The sequence below is a fragment of the Canis aureus genome, chromosome X (assembly GCF_053574225.1).
Source record: "Canis aureus isolate CA01 chromosome X, VMU_Caureus_v.1.0, whole genome shotgun sequence".
Classification (NCBI taxonomy): domain Eukaryota; kingdom Metazoa; phylum Chordata; class Mammalia; order Carnivora; family Canidae; genus Canis; species Canis aureus.
Window position 1 is genome coordinate 83,586,484 of NC_135649.1, and position 23,339 is coordinate 83,609,822.

At 47.4% G+C, this 23,339-nt stretch overlaps 1 protein-coding gene across 6 annotated transcripts; it reads right to left on the minus strand.

Moving 5' to 3' along the window:
- Window positions 1-4,042: 4,042 nt before the first annotated feature.
- Window positions 4,043-20,623, minus strand: USP11 (ubiquitin specific peptidase 11). Of its 6 annotated transcripts, none has more exons than XM_077888436.1 (21): window positions 20,422-20,623; window positions 13,202-13,311; window positions 12,913-13,043; window positions 12,515-12,632; window positions 11,979-12,124; window positions 11,797-11,858; window positions 11,574-11,673; window positions 11,068-11,241; window positions 10,799-10,957; window positions 10,263-10,487; window positions 10,046-10,129; window positions 9,845-9,939; window positions 8,078-8,284; window positions 7,345-7,397; window positions 6,907-7,131; window positions 6,763-6,833; window positions 6,446-6,558; window positions 5,128-5,277; window positions 4,921-5,036; window positions 4,659-4,747; window positions 4,043-4,574 (listed from the first exon to the last, which is right to left on the minus strand). In XM_077888436.1, exons 1-21 carry the CDS (start codon window positions 20,565-20,567, stop codon window positions 4,437-4,439), a joined length of 2,712 nt encoding a protein of 903 aa, XP_077744562.1. In that variant the 5' UTR covers window positions 20,568-20,623; the 3' UTR covers window positions 4,043-4,436. The 6 variants fall into 6 exon arrangements, with proteins under 6 accessions (XP_077744562.1, XP_077744559.1, XP_077744558.1 ...); XM_077888433.1 differs by having other exon boundaries at window positions 6,907-7,164; XM_077888432.1 differs by having other exon boundaries at window positions 6,907-7,167; window positions 20,422-20,622.
- Window positions 20,624-23,339: the final 2,716 nt, after the last annotated feature.

Consider the following 23,339-nt stretch of genomic DNA (forward strand, 5'->3'; position numbering starts at 1 on the left):
TAAATAAATAAAATCTTAAAAAATAAGGTGAAACAAAGACATTTTCAGACATTCAAAAACAGAGAATTCATCACTAGCCGACCTACACTCTAAGAGATATTAAAGGATGCCCTTAAAAAAATAAAAATAAAGGATGCCCTTCAGGCAGAGGGCAAGGGATACCAGATGGAAATCAGGAGCTAGGGAAAAGTACTGGAAATGGTAACCATGGTATGGCATGATAAATATACATAATTCCTTTTCTTATTATTTAAATCTCTTTTTTTTAAAGATTTTATTTATTCATGAGACACACAGAAAGAGAGAGAGAGGGAGAAGCAGAGACACAGGCAGAGGGAGAAGCAGGCTCCATGTAGGGAGCCCGATGTGGGACTCGATCCTGGGTCTCCAGGATCAGGTCCTGGGCTGAAGGCAGCGCTAAACCGCTGAGCCACCAGGGCTGCCATATTTAAATCTCTTTAAAGCGATTAACTGGAATCCCTGGGTGGCGCAGCGGTTTAGCGCCTGCCTTTGGCCCGGGGCGCGATCCTGGAGACCCGGGATCTAATCCCACGTCGGGCTCCCTGCATGGAGCCTGCTTCTCCCTCTGCCTGTGTCTCTGCCTCTCTCTCTCTCTCTGTGACTATCATGAATAAATAAATAAAATCTTAAAAAAAAATAAAGCGATTAACTGTTTAAAGAAAAAATACCCAATGTATCTTGGGGTTTATACATGTAAAAGTCCAAGCAGGGGGAAATGGAAGCACACTATGGGAAGTTCTTTTTTTGTTTTGTTTTTTAAGATTTTATTTATTCATGAGAGACACAGAGAGAGGCAGAGACATAGGCAGAGGGAGTTAAGCAGGCTCCCTGTAGGGAGCCTGATGTGGGACTCCATCCCAGGACTCTGGGATCTGGAGCCAAAGGCAGATGCTCAACCACTTAACCATCCAGGTACCCCAGGGAAGTTCTTATACTATATGCAAAGTGGTATCTATCACTTGAAGTTAAAGATGTATACTATAAACCTCAAAGCAATCAGTAAATAAAATCAAGAATTACAGTTAATAAGCCAACAAAAGAGCTAAAGTGGAATCATTAAAAAAACATACCTAATCCAAAATAAAGCAGAAAAAGAGGGAAAAGGAAAAGAGGGAATTGGATAAATAGAAAACCAACAGCCAGATGACTCAACTTGCTTAAATGTCAATAATCACATTAACTGAATGATCACTCCAATTAAACACAGATATTGTCAGATCAGATTAAAGATCCATCTAAATGCTACCTAAGTGTGTTAAGAAATACACTTAAGGGGATCCCTGGGTGGCTCAATGGTTTAGCGCCTGAGTTCAGCCCAGGGCCTGATCCTGGAGACCCAGGATCGAGTCCCACGTGGGGCTCCCTGCATGGAGCCTGCTTCTCCCTCTGCCCTTCTCTCTCTGTGTGTCTCTCATGAATAAATAAATAACATCTTAAAAAAAAAAGAAATACATTTAAATACACTTAAATACACTTTGGCATCAGCAAAATGGCCGACTGGGAACCTTCAAGCTCTCGTTCTCCAACAGAAACACCAAAAACCAAACACCGACAAGAAACATCAGAACAAACCATGTCAGAGCCCTGGAGAATGGAGTTTTACAGCAATGGAGCAAGCATCCAATTAAGAGAAAGCCACCTTCAAAGCTGTAGGAAAGTTTTGGGCATTCTTACCCACCCTCATCCGACCCTCTCCCTGGCACGGTGACAGCCATGCTCTCGAAGTGGCAGCCCAGTTCCCAGTCCCCTTCCTTGAACTGAGGGTACAGAGATGACTTTATTTGTAAATGATCATTTATGTGCTCTCTATCCATCCACCTTACTCTATGTTCCCTTCTGGATTATCTGGATTGATAATTCATCATTCTATTTCCCTCTATTTGTTTGAAATGTGTATCTTTCCTATTCTTTAATTGGTTACCCTTGGTTTATCAAAATACAGTTTTTAGTCCAACTTAAAATCTGCAAGATACTTTCCTTGGTACACTTAACCTCTGTTATATATTTTATTTACTCATTTTACGTAAGCTCTATGCCCAATGTGGGGCTTGAACTCACAACCCTAAGATCAAGTCACAGGCTCTACTAACTCAGCCAGCCAGGTGCCCCTGCTTTTTTTTTTTTTTAATTTTTATTTATTTATGATAGTCACACACAGAGAGAGAGAGAGAGAGAGAGGCAGAGACACCGGCAGAGGGAGAAGCAGGCTCCATGCACCAGGAGCCCGATGTGGGACTCGATCCCGGGTCTCCAAGATCACGCCCTGGGCCAAAGGCGGCTAAACGCTGAGCCACCAGGACTGCCCCTCACACTTCTGATTCTTATGCGTGTTGTCATTCCTTTTTTTTTTTTTTTAAAGAGATCTTATTTGAGAGAGAGAGAGAGGAGAGGTGGGGAGGGGCAGAGGGAGAGGGAGAAGCAGGCTCCCCACTGAGTAGGGAGCCCAACTGGGGGATCGATGCCAGAACTCAGAGTTATGGCCCAAACCAAACACAGTTGCTTAACTGAGCCACCCAGGCCCCGACGTGTTGTCATTTCAAGAGATTTTTGGTTACATCAGGCAAGTAATTTTAAATGGGTTCCCTTTAGGCCTTTGTCCAGGACTGATTATGCATAGGTAATGAGGTCTTCCTGTACTTAAAGAGCATTCTGAACTAGCTCTTTATACTTGTTTCCTCATTTGCAAAATGTGGTTAAGAGGGACAACTGGGTGGCTCAGCAGTTGACCGTCTGCCTTCCGCTCAGGGCTTGATCCCGGAGTCCAGGATTGAGTCCTGAATCCAGCTCCCGGCAAGGAGCCTGCTTCTCCCTCTGCCTAGGTCTCTGCCTCGCTCTCTGTGTCTCTCATGAATAAATAAATGGAATCTTAAAATACAAAAAACAAAAATCAGGTAATAGTGTTCAAATCATAATGGTCTTTGTGAGGATTAAATGACCACTTTTTTGAGTTCCTGGATCTGGTCGTACCGGGAATTAGTGTCTATTGAGTTGGGTTCCTCACAGCAACTACCTCCATTCTTGCCGGGGGTCAATGGCGTGACTGGGATGGGAGGTTTGCCAGTGGTAATGCTGGGCCGAGTGACCCTCAGTGTGGGACTCACTAGAGGGATGTGGAGGCCCCTCCTGTGCCAACAGTCCTTCAACCAACCACCACTGTGCAAGATTCCCTTCCTCAGTGTGAAGGGCTGGGGGCTTGTCTACACTGCTCCACTCCCCAGTGGCTCTCACAGGAGCCGTTTTTCAGAGGAGGTGGCTGGTGCCTACAGAATGGGTCAGGTGGGAGGTATGTTTAAACGGTGTCTTATACCCATACACACTATGCTTTTCCCATTCTGTGGTAGGTGTTCCATTTCCCTCTTCCCTGGGATGGGGCTGGAAGGACTGTGCCTGGTCGGTGAGCAGGAAGGCTAAGTACAGGGACAACACAGAAAGCACATTTGTCCATCAGGCTGGCTGGCTTGGGTCAGGTGTACCACCTCTGCAGTTCTCCTGAGAGTACACTACTGGGAGTCTGTGAGGTGGTATGATTACTCTGTGTCCAGAAACCACACATTTGCCCACATGGATGCCTGTCTGTTCCAGGGCACCTTTTTCAGATCAGCTGTAGGGCAGGCCATGTCCACAGAAAGATTTATGACTTGGGTCCAGAGAGGTCAAATGCCCCCTCCAAGGAACCAACACTGGTGTAACTAACAAGGCAGGATCTCCTGACAGAACCTGAGCAATTACATGATCTCTGTACCTCAGTTTCCCCAACTGAAACTGGAGAGAACTCCCACATGAGACAGTTGTGAAGATTATGAGTCAGTGTGTAAGATGCTCTGGAAAACCCTGGGTACGCAGTTGGTGCTGAGAAGCATGTCTGCCGTGCAGATGGTGCTAAAGAATTCCCAAAATGGTGCTCAACGAGCACTCGGAGAAGCACTCATCACACACCTGGCATTCAATGAGCACACATAAGCACACAGGCATCCAACTGGCGCTTAGTAACCAAGTGGGGGAAAAAAACCACACTGCCAAGGAACACACTGGCACTTTATATATACACAGCAGAAGGTACAGGGTCTCGATAAGAAAATACACTCTGTGTTCAGGTGCACCCCACCACCACCCCCTCAGAACACCCCAGGTTGAGGACAGAGGGAAGGGGACAACCATAAATAGAGAAGAGAAGGGAAGATTAATGCTCTAAGGGGCAAACACAGGCGGGGAACACACTGCCGGGAGGAGACACAACCTCCTCTTCCCCGGGAGAGAGCAATATAAGCGGCACAGGAGAACAGTAGCCACAATCAGGCCTGCAATGCCTGGCACGGGGCACCTAACGCGGGTAGGAGGGCGAGGGTGGGGGTGGATGGATGTGGGAAGGAAGAGAGCAGAGATGGCTTCCTTCCCTGTGGCAGGGACAGAGCCCCTTAGTTTACATCCATGAACTCAGAGTTGGGTGGGGAACCGCAGGCAGGAGATGCCGGGGGGTCAGATGAACTGGGCTGGGGTTGCAGGCGACGTGCCACATCCTGGCGTTGGTAGAAGAGGACATAGGCTGCCTTGGACTGCAAGAAAAGGACAGGAGTCAGCGTGGGCTGGCTGCGGGCCAGAGGTCAGGAGAGGGGGAGAAGGAAGGGTGGAGATCACACCTCGATCTGATTCTCAGTTACAGGTGAGACACTGTTGTCATCGAAGTAATGCCACTGGCCGCTGTCTTTGTTGCAAGCAAATGTTGTGTCTGCAAGAGAGGGGTGCTGTCCACACCTACTCTCCTACCCCAGAGAGGGTCCCCCCGGTCCCTCCCCACTCCACCCACCATGATGACCTTGCCACCGGCTCACTTATCTTAGTCACACACGGGACATCCTGCCCCCCGACCCCGGGGAAGCCCTGCCACAGCCCGGCACATACAGTGTCCGTCACGCAGGCCCCCGTAATGATTGGAAACTGCGATGAGATCATATTTGTACAGCTCTGGAGCGGACTCATTCTGCGGCTTGATGACAAACTCAGAGAAGTCCAGGTCCCTGTGGGAGAGGACAGTTACTCCCAGTGCGCCCCTTCCGTACTCCCTGCCTCCCCCCACCCCAACCATCCTTCTCCAGCCCTAGCCCAGACCGGATAGGAAACTCCACAAGGGTGTCCAGCTTCTCGCGGGAGAACTTGGTATAGGAGAAGCGCTTCAGGTGGATGATGAGTGTCTCGGGCAGCATCCACAGGTCCAGCTTCTTGGTGGCCAGCTGGTGCTGCTTGCAGGTGGGGCAGAACCTACAAACCAGAGCCCAAGTCAGCACACACACTGGCTGGGCATCTACCGCATTCTCTGTGGGTCCCATGGGCCCCGAGCAGTCCACAGAGATGCTGCTCTTCCTTCCCACCTGCCCCTTCCTCTCATCTGCTCTCCTGACACATTCAAATCCTGTCATTCATCAGGTACTACATTGCTTTTATACTAGTGTGTGTTTTGCTTGGTTTCTGCTCCACAAGCCATTCTTTTTTTTTTAAGATTTTATTTATTCATGAGACAGAGACAGAGACAGAGAGAGAGAGAGAGAGAGAGAGAGGGAGGCAGAGACACAGGCAGAGGGAGAAGCAGGCTCCACACAGGGAGCCCTATGTGGGACTTGATCCCAGGACTCCAGGATCATGCCCTGGGCCGAAGGCAGGCACTAAACCACCAAGCCACTCAGGGATCCCCTGTTCATCTTATTTTAGAGCATGCCTCTGTCCCTCCACTTCTCCGTTTTCTCCATTCGCTCACTTGCTGGGGACTTACCAGCTGACCACCTATGGCTGACTCCTTTGGCCACTATTTTGTATTTCTGTTCCCCTCCTGTTCCACGGAGATGCTGCTCTAACTTTTGAGACTAGTTTTACCTTCTCGGTTGCCCTTTATATTTTGTTTATTCTGCAAAGATCTACTGAGCATGTCCCGCACCTCTCCCCCTACCCACCATTATGATCAGTGAGAAGAGACACATGGTAAAAACTTAAATTAGAAGTCTTCACCCTCAAGGGTTTACTCTTCCGCAAAAAAAAAACCCAAAAAAACAAAAAACAAAGAAAGATACAAAAGGGGATCTAGGACATGACACCAAATGGTATTACAGAGCTTGGAACAAAGTAATGCTTGGCTAGATGGAAAGGGCACAGGGAGGGGATAGGTCAGGGGGAGTGGCTTCTAACAGGGTAGTAAGAGAAGAGCTCTGATAAGCTGATATGAGCCAAAGGAGTCCAGTCCTGCACACAGCTGGAGAACTGGAAGAAGAAATAGACAAGTGCTCTCAGGTGGGACACTAAGCCTGGGTGTTAGTGGCCAGAGTGGCAGGAAGGGTCCGAATGTGGGGCAAAGGAGGGAAATGTGCAGGTAAGAGGGATCTGGGCAGGCCATCCTACCCAACTACACCCACCACAGACCCCCATACTGGTCCCTCACCAGGGATTTTCCTTCTCCAGAGTCTCGACAGTGGTGAAGAGCTCAATGCACTCCTGCAGCCGCACAGGAGCCTTCTTCAGCACGTACCCAACACAGTCATGTTTCACGTAGCCCTAGGCCAGAAGCAGTAGATGGCCGGGAGTGAGGACAGTAGATGAAAGGGAGTGGAGGCAGAAGACACATGCCCCGTGGTGAAGGGCATGGACTCTGAAGCTAGGAATCCAAGACCCTGGGAGCTCCGTGGTCATGGCTTGGAGGGGATGGGAGTGGCGGGTATGAAGGGTTTCGGGGATGGAAACAACTGGGATCTCATTTACCTCGGCCTCCACCTCGTCATAGTAACGCTTCTTCATCTCTGGCTCCCAATCGATGGCAATGTACGGCTGGGCTGGGGGCGAGGGAGGTGGTCATGGGCCCTGCTGCCAAGGAAACCCCCCTCCCGCCTCCCAACCCTGGCTCACAGCTGAAGGAGACACCATGGGTATCCTCGTTGAAGGTTGAGCGGTCGCTGGTCCCATTGGAGTTCACTGTCTGCAGGGTGAACAGGTGCTTGCGCCGTGCCCTCTGGGGCCAGTGAGATGGTCCAGGGGAGTTATCCACGGGGGCACGGCTTCCGCCTGCGACTCCAGAGCTGGGCCCCGCCTGCTCCGGCCCAGAATCCTGGGAGCTGGCCCCAGCCACGTGTCCTGGTTTGGGGATGTTGTCCTTATCCTCTATGTCTGCTAGGATTAGGGGAGGGTGGCAGGCACAGGTCTGTGTGAGCCCCAGGCGGCTGAGATAGCAGTACGCATCCAGGTGGACCTACCCCAGACCCCCACCCCCATGACCCTCCCTCGGGCCCTGGCATGGCTTGTATAGACCCTCATCCTTGTCGATCCTTTCTCCTTCCTCTTCCTTACCTTTCTCATCCCCGTCATCTTCGTCATCCGAGCTGGGTCTGGTCACATAGCGCCTGCCAAGAGAACACAGGAGCCTCTTGAGGAGGGATGCAAGGGCAGAGAGGCCAGGGCCCAGGATTCTACTTTGCTTATGATGGGAAACCACTGGCACACCCCCACATGAGCAGCTGAGATGACATAGAAACGCATGAAGAGGTGGCTTGACAAGGTAGGATCTCGTGAGCCATGACTAAGGAGTATGGACCTTAAGTACGATAAGCCACTTTAAACAAACACACGATCTGCTGTAAACTTTGATCAGGGAAGGCCTCTGAGCAACAGACTCGTTAGGGAGAGATTAAGCCAGAGAAACATGGGGAGAGATTAAGCCAGAGAACGCACCGCTCCGGATTTTAGGTACAATGGAAATCTCTTAGTAAAAATCCAAATAGCCATGCCCCTTAAGGAGAGAGCGATCACGTATAAGACAAAGTTGTGTATACTTTGTCCCTTTTGTTGACCCCTGTTATCCCCAACACCCAGGAGAGAGAGAGGTAAACCCAGAGGTTAAGACAAAGAAAAAAACCCTACAAGCTCCCCTCTGGCCACGTTAAGCAAACCCTACAAGCTCCCCTCTGGCCACGTTAAGCTTAGCTGTCTTTTGGAAGTGGATGGGGGTTGGCAACAAGCAACTCAACACCCAGGTCTGAGTTCAAACCCCATCCTTCCTTTGTCCCTCAGAAGGCAGACTCACGAGAGGCGGTACAGCAGGATGTGATAGAGGGCATCCCAGGAGAGCCGGTCACGGGGCACCGACACCAGGAGAGGGTGCCCAAAGAGCATCAGGCCATAGTAGGAGTTGTTGTAGTCCCGGGCTGGGGTGCGCTCCCGCAGGTAGATAGGAAGCACAACGTCTTCCCTGGAGTTTTCACCAATAGCAGACCTGCCCGACACCTCATATCTGTGGCGGGGGGGGGGGGGACATCAGGTCACACCTGATCAGGACACTCAAGAGGGACTTGTGGACACTGCCCCAGTTGCCCCACCCACTCACCCCACACAGTCCAGCCTAGAACTGTGTTTTAAAGGGTCTGAAGAGCCACCCAGCGTTATGTGCTTTACAAACTGGTAGACGGTACAACACCTGGTTTCTGTGATGTTTTACAAAGCACTCTGGTGTTAGGAAAACACTGAGAAGATTAACACCAATTTTTAGTGACAAAGGGATCTAAAACCATTTTGTTTTTGGAAAACACTCCTTGGTTTAAAAAAATCTCGGGGATGCCTGGGTGGCTCAGCAGTTGAGCATCTGCCTTCAGCTCAGGGTGTGATCCTGGTCTAAGGATGGAGTTCTGCATCAGACTCTGTGCACGGAGCCTGCTTCTCCCTCTGCCTATCTCTCTGCCTCTGTGTCTCTTATGAATAAATAAATAAATAAATAAATAAATAAAATCTTAAAAAAATATATCTTCTCCACTCAAGATGCACTTTCTATTTTATTCTTTTTAGCTTTTTATTTTTAAGATTTATTTGAGTGAGAGAGTGAGAATGAGAGAAAGCACGCATGTGTGCACAAGTGCAAGTGGGAGGGAGGGGCAGAGGGAGAGAATCTCAATCAGATTCCGTACTGAGCGGGAAGCCGAATGCAGGGCGCCATCTCATGACCCTGAGATCATGACTGAGCTGGAATCATAAGTCGGACGTTTAACTGAGCCATCCAGGCGCCCCTGCACTTCATATTTTAGCTACCCAAAGATTTCTTTTTTTTAAATAAAAATTTTATTTATTTATTCATGAGAGACACAGAGAGAAAGAGACAGCCAATAGGCAGAGGGAAAAGCAGGCTCCATGCAGGGAACCCAACGTGGGACTCTAGGATCATGCCCTGAGCCAAAGGCAGACGCTTAAATGCTGAGCCACCCAGGCATCCCACTACCCAAAGATTTCAAAATTTTTTAAAAATATTTTATTTATTTATTCATGAGAGAGAAAGAGAGAGAGAGGAACAGACACAGGCAGAGGGAGAAGCAAGCTCCATGCAGGGAGCCCGACGTGGGACTCGATCCCGGGTCTCCATGATAACACCCTGGGCTGAAGGCGGCGCTAAACCGCTGAGCCACCTGGGCTGTCCAAAGGTTTCAAATTTATTCTGAATGCTCTTATGTTCAAAAAATATCTTAGTGTTCCCTATTTCACAAATCACTTTTGATTTTTGAGGACTGCAACAGGAGTTAAGGAATGAAGATCGAGCTTCTGATATACACAGGAGGTACTTAGTGACTGAATAAAATAAAGAAACATGAGCCTCCACCATTTAAGAAGAAAGAGAACACCAGAGAACACCCTATAAAACGATGTCTTGCCCACCCCACTGACAGCCCCAAGCCTCCTGCCCTACTAAGGCACATGGCTAAAGCCCTGAACAAGGCAGGTGCCATGGGAGTCAGGCCAAAGGGGACAGGGAAGTTGGTTACGAGGAGATTCCTGAGTAGCCCCTAAATTCCCTGGTCCCCTCACTCACATGAAAATATCATCGCGGTCCAAGATGCTGCTCAGAGACTCCTCCAGCTGGTAGATCTTATAGAAGCGGTGGCTAAAGACGTCAGCCACCATCATCTGGGAATGGAATGCAGAGAGGAGGCTGGTCAGTCTGCAAGGTCTCCCCAGGCCCTCTGCCTCCCTGCCCCTAAATCCCACCCTCTCTGTGCCTGCAGAGCCTCACCCTTTCTGGTGACATGCCAGTGTGTTTGGCCAGAGCCACACACAGATCCGAGATCTTGCCCTTCTTGGGGACCACGAGCCGGTGCTGAGGGAGGAACAGTATCCACAAAAGAGCAGAAGGGTATGTGATGAGTTAGTGTGGGCAACATTAAAGTATGGCAGAGTAATCAAACTGACTATACTTCTTATTCTATTCCCGTATCACCATCACTTCATACCTGCTCCGGCTTGCGGCGAGGATCCATGGAGACAAAGAAGACCTCCATGACCCTCTTGTGGCTGACAGGCAGTGGGACACTGAGGTAGCAGAAAGGGTCGAAGGTCACAGATACGTTGCCGCAATCAGGGCACACCAGCGTGGACTTGAAGAGACCATGGAAAGTGTCCACAATCACAGAATCATTCCGCCGTTTGTGGTTCTGCCAGGCCTCCTGAGCGACCTCCTATTGACAGTGTGGGTGTCAAGGTTTGCCCAGGGCAGGGGAAACCATAGTTTGGGGTGGATATGCATGGGGTTGAAGTCAAGGTTAGGCCATGGCAAAGTCCAGAGACAGAATTACAGCTAGGGGTATCTGAAACTATCAGACTGGGTTTTATTTGGGCAGGAGACTGAGGGTCAACTCTGGGCTGGAGCCCAGTCTGGGACTAGGGTTGGAGATGATGTCAGGCGGGGTGTGGGATACCCTGGGGAGGCCAGAAAATCCCGGGTGGTTTTAATGGAGCTCTCAGGATGGGATCTCTGAGGAGTGCCTACCTGATCTGGCCGTCCAGCAGCATCACACAACTCCACATATTCCTTCTTCTTGACACGATTGAGGTCCTCATGTAGCCCATCCAGGAGGAACGACAGCAGCTCCTGTGAGTCATGCTGCTGGTAGCCCAGAAACTGGGATGCAAAGTGGCCAACCTTGGTCTGAGAAGATGGGTAGGGTGGTCAGAGTGAGAGAGCGCCAGTTGGGGCGGGGTGGAGGTGGAGGGTGGAGGGTGGAGGAGGGGCAGGGGCAGCCCAGGGCTGAGTCACACCTTGAACACATGGGGCACAATGGACCGGTGGTGGCCGGACCAGGCCTGCTTCACCAGGTCTGCGTAGGCCTCTGCGATCTCACCCTTCATGCCCAGTGGGTTGCAGAAGTTGAGCTCTTCCAGGTAGTGGTTTTTGAGGAAGTACTCGGTGAGCTGTGGCACATTGCTGAGGCACTGCAGGAGGCAGGGCCCAGGAAAATGAGGCAGAGAGGGCGATGAATAAGGTAGAGACCGAAATAAGGAAGCAAAGAGGAAGGGGGGTGGGCAGGGAGGCGGGGGAGAGAAGGAAGAATGTGGTGACAAAGGAGAGAAGAAACCAGGAAAGCAGGGGCAAGCAGAGGGAAAGGTACTGGTGATTCTGGGAGGACTATGGCTAAGTCAAGTCTGACCTGTGGGGCCCCAGCTTCCAACCTGAACCCTTGCCCTGCAATCCCTTGCCCCCCTCAATCCTCATCACTCAGAGCCCACCCCTGTGGCTGTGCCAGACACAGCTCTACTCGCCCAACCTGCAGGGCTGAGTTCATGAAGCACGTGTTGCCCAGGTTGGTGAGACCGCAGATGCCTGGCTGGCCCTGGAAATCCTCCTCCTCCTCCAATGCAGTGTTCCTAGGGTGGAAGGGAACTCTCATCAGCTGAAGGCCAATTACATGCAGATGTGATGGGCTCATGAGCACTGTCATCCTGCCTACTGGGGGACCCCACTCTGGGATGGATACTGCATGTGCTTACACGGCCTGTGGCTGGGCACTGGGCCAAGTGCCATCCTTGTTTCGGGTCTCCATAATGACCACCTGAGTTGAGGAAGAGAAAGAAAAGCAGGAAGGCACTCAGGGAGGGCCTATGGGAACCTTACCCTCATTTCCACCAACCTGAGCACTGCCGGGGAGCAGGAGAGCCCTCCCCACCCTCACCTGCCCTGTCTTGAGGGCAGCGTCAAGCACTGTGACACGTGTGTTGCACAACCTCTCGAAAGAGCCCTCTGCGTTCTTGATCCACAGCCGTGTCTCTTCCTGAGGGCTCACCAGGAAGTGCTCTCGGGCGGTGCGCAAAACGAGGTCTGTGGAAGGTGGCAGAGCACATTCAAGGTCTTCCTGGGACCCTGAATGATCGACCCATCTCAGCATCAGACCCTGATGCATCCTCACATACCTTGCACACTTGAGTCAATACCTGTGTCCTTGAGCAAAATGACTGATGCATGCTCAGGACTTAGGACCCCCAGGAAATATTCTCTGCCACACCATCTAAGCCACCAGGCTGCAACTCACATACCCTCAGGACCATAAGGCACCCCCTCCAACCAGGGCCTCTGCCCAACTTAACCAATACCTTCTTGGTCCTCCAAAGTCTGACCAATGCCTTCTCAGTTGGTCATAGCCAAAACCCAGGCATTCCTAGATCATTGAGCTATGGGAACGCCAATTCACTCTGTGACCCTCAGACTCACCAACAGAATCTGTATGGCTGAATTGAGCAGTGTGAGGTGTGTCCATATCACTGTGCCGGACAAGCAGCAGTTCTACTGGGTACACTTCCACCTTCTGGACGCTGGGCAGCTCCACAACCTGGAAGGTGGGAGGTGCATACACAGGTGTACCCACATGGCACATATACACAGGCACAAGCACGACAACCTCTGAGATCAGAGGAGCACGCATATAGACAAACACACACTTGAGAAACACTGAGATACTTGAGGGGAGAGGAGTGCAGACAAGGTGTATCTACACAGCATAATGGAGACCCGTGAACACACAGGTCTAGACCCACCCTGGGCCTACAGGGCCTTTCTCCTACTCCATTCCTCAAGAATCTAACCCGAGCACCCTCCTTCATTTGCTCTACCTTGCGTTCAATGGGTGGCTGGCCATGCTCTAGACCATACCAGTCGACCAGGTAATGCCAAGCAGCTGCTGGGAGCAGCACATAGTCCTCACCTTCCACTAGACCCTTCTTGAGGCGCCAGTTTACCTGGTCTGTCGGGGGCAGAGGAAGAATCAGGGTAAGAAAGTGGTAAGTCACTCTGGCCATCTCATCAATGACCTAGCTCAGTGAAGAGGCTTATGATCATTTGTTGTAGGGACAGAGGGGACAAGAACTCTGGGGCTGGGCTAGGTAGGGAGAGGCCAGGTACCTTCAAAGAGGTCAGCATTATTGATGCAGCCAGGGAATGTGCCGGAGTCCTGGTCTCCTCCCTGCACGTACACTTCCCACCGTTTGTACCAGTGCTGTTCCACGAGGAACCTGGACCAGACAGGTAACAAGGGTATCACATGGTTACCTGGAGTTAGTGGCACCACTTCCCATGGTTATTAGACTAAAAGAATCAACATGCTGCAAGTCAAGATGTCAAGTTTCACGTACACCTAAAACTAATACTGTGGCATATGTCAATTATAACTCAATAAAAAAGGGAAATCTCTCCCAGAATTCAACAAGAAAAAAAAGTTTCACCATCATATGAAAATAACTGAAAGCAAAATATATTCAGTGCAACTCAGGTTTGGATAGATTACCAAATTTCTTAGGATACTAAGAGACTGGATTAAGAACAAAAAATGGCAAAACTCCAAACAAAACAAAACAAACCACCAACTCACACCCATGGTGCCAGGAAATATGAGGTTTTATTATAGAACAAAGAATTAGGCTGAAAATTGCCTGTTATTTACACCTAATGTTATAAAGCTTTAGCCATTCATTAAGTGTGCAGTCTTTGTAAAGAATATATAAATGGAGAATAAGAAATTAATTTTTTTAGAAATTAATTATTTAAATTTTGGAAACCTGCTCAGAAACTGAGAGGAATTTATTTTTATTTATTTTTATTTTTTTTATTTTTATTTATTTATGATAGTCACAGAGAGAGAGAGAGAGAGGCAGAGACACAGGCAGAGGGAAAAGCAGGCTCCATGCACTGGGAGCCCAATGTGGGATTCGATCCCGGGTCTCCAGGATCCCACCCTGGGCCAAAGGCAGGCGCCAAACAGCTGCGCCACCCAGGGATCCCACTGAGAGGAATTTAAAATGCTAAAAGAATCGTAAGGTTTTCCTTCAAAGACTGCATCTCACCATGTTTCATGATTTTTGTGTTGAAAAGTTTATTTTGGGGGATCCCTGGGTATGCACTATACCGAGGATAAACATTTAGGACTGCTAAAGCCTGGCTCTATAAAATGTCATGAGCAATTCTTAAGTCTGGAAAAGACTTGACAGAGTAAAAATGCTAAATAAATTTTAGCAAGTTACTGTTTCAATCCCAGGGTTTGGAACTCAAAGCTCAAATTTGCCCCTCTCTCTCTCACACAGACACACAAACCCGGTCCCACACTTAGAAATCTGCTCTGCTACGGGATTTTTGATACATAAGAGGCTGTCCCAAATAGTTAACCACCTCAAATAAACACTTTTTAAAATACTACTCTCACACTGTAGTGATTAGTGTGCTAGCAATTTAACCCTTAAATGGGATTCTTTAAAATGACAACTCTCCTGTATTCATAAAAGGCTGAGGGAGATGGGGGAGACGGAGGGCTAGAAAACCTTGCAATAGTCATGAGTAACCTGGACAGGCATGCATGCACACATTTTGGTGGGGTTTTGTTGTTTTTACTGCACTGAGCCCCACAGACCCCGCACATGACTCATGCCAGGAACACACATCCTCCTTATCCCAGTGGCACATGCCCCAATCTCCCATCACTCTTCTGGAATACCCCATCACTGACCCTACCCCTCCACCCCTCATCCCTCACCCTCGTGGCTTTCACTGCCTCCACTGACAGTCTATGAGGTTAATTTCTTCAGTAAAGCTCCATTATGGTTACCGGGACTTTCAACGCAAAGGGCATCATTGCTCAACATTTTTTTTTTTAAGCCAGATTTTTAAGGAAAACCAACATTAAAATCACTCTGTAGCATACACCTGAAACTAATATAACACTGTACATCAACTATACTGCAATAAAAAAAAAAATCATTCTGCAGCCCTTAGCAAAACCCCCATACCTGGCTACAACCTGAATTTCTAGAGTCTTCACAGGAGACTCAAGTTTTATACCAATTTTCACAGAACAGGACTACCAGATTTCTTCACTTCAAGAACACTTTAAAAATGCCTCTGAAATTGGGATGTCTCATCATCTGTCAGACCAGATGGCAGTCATGACATAGTTGTCATTGTCTGAGAGGGAAGCACCCACACTGTTAGATTTATCTCTAGGTATTTGATTTGAGCAGATGCGATCATAAATGGTATATCTTTCAAATTTAAATTTTCCTACTTCTTCCTGCTAGTATATAGAAATACAACAGATCTTGCTAAAGCCACTTATGTGTATTTCCTCAAATTTGCTGAAATGCTTATGAAATATGTGCTTATGGAAAAAATTGCTAGCAATGTTTTTTGTCCTCTAGTTTCTCTCATGTGTGAAGAAAATTGGTTATGATAACAATATACATCAATTAATTTACTAGATACAACGATCAGAAATAGAAATCTAGACATAGGGATCTCTGGGTGGCTCAGCGGTTTAGCGTCTGCCTTTGGCCCAGGGCGCGATCCTGGAGTCCCGGGATTGAGTCCCACGTTGGGCTCCCGGCATGGAGCCTGCTTCTCTCTCCTCCTGTGTCTCTGCCTCTCTCTCTCTCTATGTCTATCATAAATAAATAAATAAATCTTAAAAAAAGAAATATAGACCTAAATGAAGAGATAGGATTTCTGACTTATCCAAAGCTTTGTTAGCTTAGCTTATTCAGACGGTAAATCTAATAGCATGTTGCTCTAAGCTTACCATTTATGTATCCGTATAAGCCTAAATAGATGTACAGAGGCATATAAATGAATTATTTACTATAAAATATTACATGAATAATGTACCAAAGGAGGGAGGGATCCCCTTTTTTCCTAACGACTATTGTTGATTTGTCTTTACCAAATTCAGAATAATAATACTGTTAAAATGTTCTTTTATGGGGATCCTTGGGTGGCTCAGCGGTTTAGCGCCTGCCTTTGGCCCAGAGCGCGATCCTGGAGTCCCAGGATCGAGTCCTGTGTCGGGCTCCCGGCATGGAGCCTGCTTCTCCCTCTGCCTGTGTCTCTGCCTCTCCCTCTATGTCTATCATGAATAAGTAAATAAAATCTTTTTAAAAATGTTCTTTTATGGCTAAACTATGTTTGAGAGATAACACAAAGATTTGCTCCTTTGACCTATAAAAGGAATGGCAATAGGCATAATTAAGTTTAATTAAAATTCTCCAAATTTCAATGAACTTAAAACTTTTATAAAAGCTCTTTTATTTTCCAAACTTAGTATTTTCTTTCAATTTTATTAAGTTTTTAATTTTAATTCTAGTATAGTTAACTCAGTTTCATGTGCACAATATAGTGATTCAATAATTCTATATACGTTACTCAGTGTTCATAATGTACTCTTTAACAAACAATGTTTTTTAAAAGTGACAAATCAAAAAGCAAATTTATCTTCCTAGCTTAATTATATTAATTATAATTAGATACACAAATATCTTTCAATAATTGCCTATTTTTCAAGCTAAAAAGCATACTCCTGTTCAAGCAACAAAGACTGGTACATTTACTGTCTACCAAAAGATTTCCCACTCCAGGACTCTAAACTCATAAATTCTCTCCCCCCAGTTCATGAAAAGTCTGAACAAGCACTAGGGGGACCAACTCAATGACAAGGGAATTGCCAGTCTTTGTTTATTTCAGTCTTTCATTATATCCAGAAATCAAGGGATAGCCACCTTGTTTAAGAGCTACGCAGCAATCACCAAAGAAGCGAAAACTGTTGATTTAGTTCTAGCATCTTCGTTACACTTAAAATGGTCCTCCATGTTGTACAGACTTCTCCACTGACAGAAAAGGCTCAACATTTCTAAGGCTAGTCCTTCACCTCTAATGGAACACTGTCACTTTCCCTTCACACATCACTATCCACTCTGCAACACTGAACCCAGCCACACTCCTTCTTTTACCTGAACAAAGAATCTCTTGCCTGCTGCTTACCTGTTAGAAAACTACCCACACCCTGCACAAACCATCTAGAGACTCCCTTTCCTCTCCCTGATTTAATTATGTTTGTAGATGGTTCATCCTCAAAAACTGGAATTTGCCAAGGAAGCTATACTATCATAGATATTAATTTACTCTTAAAGTATAAGCTTCTCCTAGAGATTTAAATCAGTTCAGATTTAATTATGTTTGTAGATGGTTCATCCTCAAAAACTGGAATTTGCCAAGGAAGCTATACTATCACAGATATTAATTTACTCTTAAAATATAAGCTTCTCCTAGAGATTTAAATCAGTTCAAATTACTTCCCCTTGCCCAGATCTGCCAGCTGACGAAAAGAAGGTGTAAAATATTAATATTGGTATTAGATATGATTTGAGGATTATTAGTCTGTGACTTTGTAAACACACATTTCCTGACCACTGCAGCAAACCTCTATCAAATGAACAGCAAATTAAAGAACCTTGAGATGCTTTGCTCTCACCTAAGTAGATAAGCATTTAAAAAATGGAGCTATGGAAAAATGCTTCATGGTATCAGCTACAATAGCAGAGATAAACTGGCTTTAATACTGAACCAACATTGGTGGGGTAATTTTTTTTATTGACAGAACATAATTCTATTTGTTTATTTATTTTATTGGAGTTCAATCTGCCAACATATAGCATAACACCCAGTGCTCATCCCGCCAAGTGTCCCCCTCAGTGCCCATCACCCAGTCACCCCAACCCCCTGCCCACTTCCCCTTCCACTACCCCTTGTTCATTTCCCAGAGTTAGGTGCCTCTCATGTTTTGTCATCCTCACTGATATTTTCACTCATTTGACAGAACATAATTTTAAAAATTCACATAAAATTAGCCATTTTCAAGTGAACAGTTTGGTGGCATTTAGTACATTCACAATGTTGTGCAACCGTGACTTCTATCTAGTTCCAACACATTTTCAACACCCAAAAAAGGAAATCCATACCGGTGGGGTAACTAAAGGGTACTGTCACAAGGAGGCTGTAAAGGCATGATGCATCAGGAACCAAAGCCCCCAACCCTGTTTGAACACATCCAAATAAACTATAAAAGATGATCCAGTTATTGTTTATTTTCAACAGGGTGGAATGAGGCTTTTCCTTGCCCGAGAGCTACAGCACAACAGTTAAAAAAGAAAAAAAAAGATTTCGTATTCTCTATTTGGGGAATTTCAATTTGTCTCTGAACTCTCCAGTAACAGGGATACACACATTGTGATCAGAGAACTCTAAAATAAGCAAAACTCACTCAGAACAGCCCTCAGGTGAGAGCATGCCTGCGGTGTCTGAGGAACAGGAGTCCAATATGGCTGGATGGAGAGAGTTGGGGGGGTGGGCAGTGGTAATCAGAGCAGGGGGACCAGACTTGCTAGTCGTTGTAAGAATTTTAGCATTTACACTGCACGATGGGACGCTGTTAAAACGTTTTGAGGAATGAATGGCTATAATATGTTTTTAAAAGAATTACCGCATACGGAAAGAGAAAAATACTACCTTTATAGTGGAGAAACAGGGCAGATACCATCTTCACCAAATGTTCAAGGTTAACGTCACCAATGACGTAATGTGGATACCGTATACCACCTGATATGATGCAAAGGGCACACGGTACGCCTCTAGGCATAGGATTTCACATATATCCTCCATGAAATGAAAGCTTAGACCACAAATACTATTTTTTTTCCCACAAATACTATTTAGGGATGCATACAAAAGCGGAAAAATGTTAACAAATTGAAAACTTCAGAATAATAGTGGCGCAGGGAGAGGGATTTCCATCAGGGAGGAGATTTCTTAAGCTAACGGTCTGAAATCTTAACCTGAATGGTGAATTCACAAATTTTTATTATTCTTTTATTTACTTTGAAATAGACTCAGAAAAAAATTGCAAAGATAATATAAAGAATTCCCGTATACCCTTCATCCACATTTCCCAAATTTAACATTTTAGCCATTTGCCTCATCGTTTCTTTAAATACATCTTTACATACGCTATTTTTTCCCGACCATTTGCGAGTAAGCGGCTTACACGATGGTTCTTTATCCGAAAAATTTCAGCATGTATTCCCTTAAAAAAATTCTCTTTCATAACCACAATTATCCAAAGCAAGAAATTATCACTACTAATATCTAATCTACAAGCCTCAGTCAAATTTCATCAATTTTCCCATTAACATCTTTTACAATAAAAAAAGAGAAATCAATCTTATGAGAAAAATCCTGATTTTTAAATAATTTATTTTTCTGCTCCGGGATCCAATGCAGGATCACACATTGCATTTAGTTATGATTCTTTAAATCCCATTAATTCCTTCAATCTGGAACAGTTCTTCATCCTTTGTCTTTCACGACCTTGAAATTTTTGAAAAGCACAGGCCGTTTATTTTTACAGAATGTCCATCAATCTGGGCTACGTAAACGTTTTATGCAATCTTTTTAGGTCTTACGTATATCACAACTTAAAAAATGAGATGCAACTTGGCGAGAAATAAAATAAACCCAGAAACAGTGTATTTCAAGTACTGGTTAGCCAAGAAATCAGTAAAACAAGCCAATTTATCAAGACACGCACTGACATTTTTTAAAATAACTATTTCTCCTGATTACAAAAACGAAGCAGTACTAAAACACAAGACAAATGTAATAGCGAAGGCCCCTCCCGTGCCAATCACCTGCACTTTCTCCCGTCCTGGGAAGAAGGCCTCGGCCAGAGGCAAAAACCTCGCCGCGTCACAAACTTTGCTCATTCGCAGGCGCCATTTTCTGCTTCACAGGCACTACCTCCCCTCTGCAGTCTTTCCTTGGCCTCAGGACACGCCCCTCAGCGTCCGTCACAAGCCTCGTTCCCAGGCGCCAGCTCCCTCCACCACGCAGGCTCCGACTCCTTCCCTCCGCCCACAGCCCCAAGGCTCGGATTCCGCTCTTCTGCCTGACGTCATCCCCGCCTAGCTCTCAGGCGCGGAGAAACCGCAGGCCGCCCCGCCGCCAGATGCTACTCAACGCCACGCAGACCACGCCCCTCGGCCTCGGGCACCGCCCCTTCCCAGGTTGCGAGTTCCATCACGCACTCCCGGCCCCACCCCCTCGCCTCTCCAAAACAAACCTCCAGTTCTCAGGCCTGGGGCACCACCATACAGGCCCCGCCTTTTTCCCCAGACAAGGCGATCCACTCACAGGCACTTCCCCGCCCCTCCCGTCCTCAGTCTCACAGGCCACTCCCCCACCCCCACAGCAATTCTTCGGACCTCATCCTCCACGTTCCCCCAGCCGAGGATCCGTTCGCAGCCCTGTCTCACCAGCTTTCGCCCGCACGCAGTGGACGCTCTCGCCCACTCTCGCTGTTCTCGATTTGGCGCCACTGGCTCTCCAGGCCCGGCACCGCTTCGCGCTGCGGCTCTCGGTCTTCAGCCGCAGCCGCCACATTCGCTGCGACCGCCGCCATCACCGTTCGCCCTCCTCTCACAGCCACCGCAGCTGGAGATAGGAAGAGGCCCCTCAACGGCCACTTCCGGATTCTGGTCCCGGAAACGGAAACAGAGCCCCCCAAACAGCCAGGGGGCTACTGCCATCTTGGAAAGGGACCCCACGCTCGCACGCGTGGACCGGCTAGGCGGGCGTGGGACTGTGGGCGGTGATCCCTGCGGCCAATGGGCGGGGCAAAACCTCCAGTTAGGGACTAAGGAAGACAAAGGTGCCTTGTAGGATTTTAAAGCCATGTTGAGTCAGGGCAAAAGGTGGTGTGGAAAGGTGGAGGCTGAGGTCCCGTTATGGACGAGGACATTTTGGGGAGTGCTCAGGGACACGAAGGTTCCGCGCTTTCTCGGTCCCATGCTTTGCTGGGAACCACGGCCCCTACCCTGAGAGTTTTTGTTAGCCTGACCAGAATGCCCTATTCACTGCGCTGCTCTTGTCCATCAGAACCTAATACAAAAAAGGTCACCACCCAAGCCTACGGGCTGCTTCCCTGCCTGAACTAGATTTATTTTCCTGACAAACGTGTTGAAGGCAAGTCAGCTTCAGGCCCAGTGTATTTGTTGGCATTATAGCAATGATAACTAATAATAGTTGGCCCTGTTTAAATGCTTTATTGCACGTAAAAGGTAGCCTTAGGCAACAGATAAACATCACCGTCCCCTACGGACATCAAAGGGGCAAAGTGAGGACCAGAAACATTCATTTTGCCCCAGCTAGTAAAAAAACACCGAGCTGTGGTTCGAACTCAGAGCTGTGACCTTAAGCACAAGGCCAAACTGTGGTTTTAGGCTTCCTACTGGTTCAGGAGACCTTCTCAGGAGGATTCACAAAGTCAAAACTATTTTCACAATACTTTTTCATTGTCAAGCTGTCTTGCGTGTGTGATGGAATATTCTGAGAGGCTACATAAGCAAAAGCTCTTTAGATGTCCTCAATTTTTAAGACTATTAAAGAGATCATGACCAAGAAGTTTAGAACCATTGCCCCAGGCCAGGAGTTCTCAATCAAGATCTATTGACATTTCTGTTGTGGGAAGCATTGTAGGATATTTAGTTGCATCCCTGCCCTTTACCCACTGGATAGCAGTTATCATCCCCTAATTGTCTCATCACCAAAAGTGTCTCTAGACGTTGCCAGTGTTCCCTGGGGGTGGAGATCTCTGGTTGAGAACCACTTCACTAGGCTCTGCCATCCTTTTCTGCTGAGGCTTCTAGCCCTACCTCTTGTTGATAACTTTAGCATTTCACACTCTGGCTCTCTTTATCTACCTGTGTTGGCTGCCCCACCTGACCGTCCCACATACTCCCCCAAGATGGGCTCATGATTCTGGCTCTGGTTCAGTGACTTATCACCACCCATTCCCATAAGCAAGACCACACAGCTTGCCTTCCTATACCTCTAGGCTGGTGCACACAGCTCCCTGGGCCTGGAGTGTCCAGAATACCCTCACCTCTCCCTGAACAATTTCAAATCCCACCCATCCACTAGATACCATAACTCTTTTCAGTTAACCTCTACAGGGCAGGGATTGTCTTTATTACTGTGATTCCAGCCCCTGGCCCAGACCTGAACAGCCGTGGGGTTACAACTCAGTTGTGTAAATTCTGGGGAGGGAAAGAGAACAACCCTTTCATCCAGGGTTCTCTATAATGGCATGGAATTTGGTCTGGCACATGGCAAGTAGCTGCTTTTGAAGCCCAGCTTAATCTGGTCAGGTCCTCTGAATTGCCTTTCCTCATTGCCCCTCTGCAGACTCTCCCTCCCCATTTATTGGATAGCCGGTCCTTCCTACAATTCAAGAGGCCTCCCTTCCCAGGCCTAGACTGTTTGGTTTCCTCACCTTCCAAAGGCCAACCTCTGCACACAGCAATGACCCTACCACTTCCCAGAGCAGATGTGTAAATTCCAGCCTTTCTAAGTTTGGTTTGGCAATCCTGTCTCCCTTTGCAGGGTCCTCATTTTCCCAGCATCCCTTGCTGCCAGAGGTGGCCATATCATCTTATTCTAGCCATAGAATGGCTCGAGAAGTCTGCTAAGAAGTTTGTGGAAGGTTCAGCCCTATTACAAGGAAATAGGGTGTCCGGTTTTCCTCGCTTGCTTCCCCATCTCTGGGAACATGGCAGCTGTCATGCAACCATAAGGCTGCAAACCGAGAGATCACCAAAATGTTTACAGGGGCACAGTGGAATGATTAGAAGTTCTTGGGCCACCACCCCTGGACTTCAGTAACCAGCCTTAGGTTTATTACCTGCAGTATTTGCCTGGCCCTGCCCACCCCCACCTCTTCTGTTTGAAAAGCTGTCCTTGGCTTTGCCCAGATGTTGGGACAGAGGCCAGAACTCCCAGGACAAAGGTAATCAAAGCCCCCATTATCCTCACACTTGAGTCCAAGTTCTAGGCTGTGCTATTTGGCCTCTCACAAGCCGCTGCATCCTTCTCAGGATTTCTGTTACTCCCTGGACACCAATAATCCAAACTTCCAGTTCCATCCATCAGTGGCTCCATTCCTGAATTTGATCCATTATGATTCCCCTACCTACTCAGTGGTCCAAAAATCTATCCTTCCTCTCATACTCTCTCTCCACCTGGCCTGCCTCATGGTGTCCAGTTCTGATGTGTGGTCATACTGGTCCTCCCTGCCTCACCTCTTGGTTTAACGGAGTCTTCCAAGTGTCTCTCACAGTCCCTCTACATACACCTGTCCCCACACTATCTGGCATTCTCATATTCTTGGGTAAAT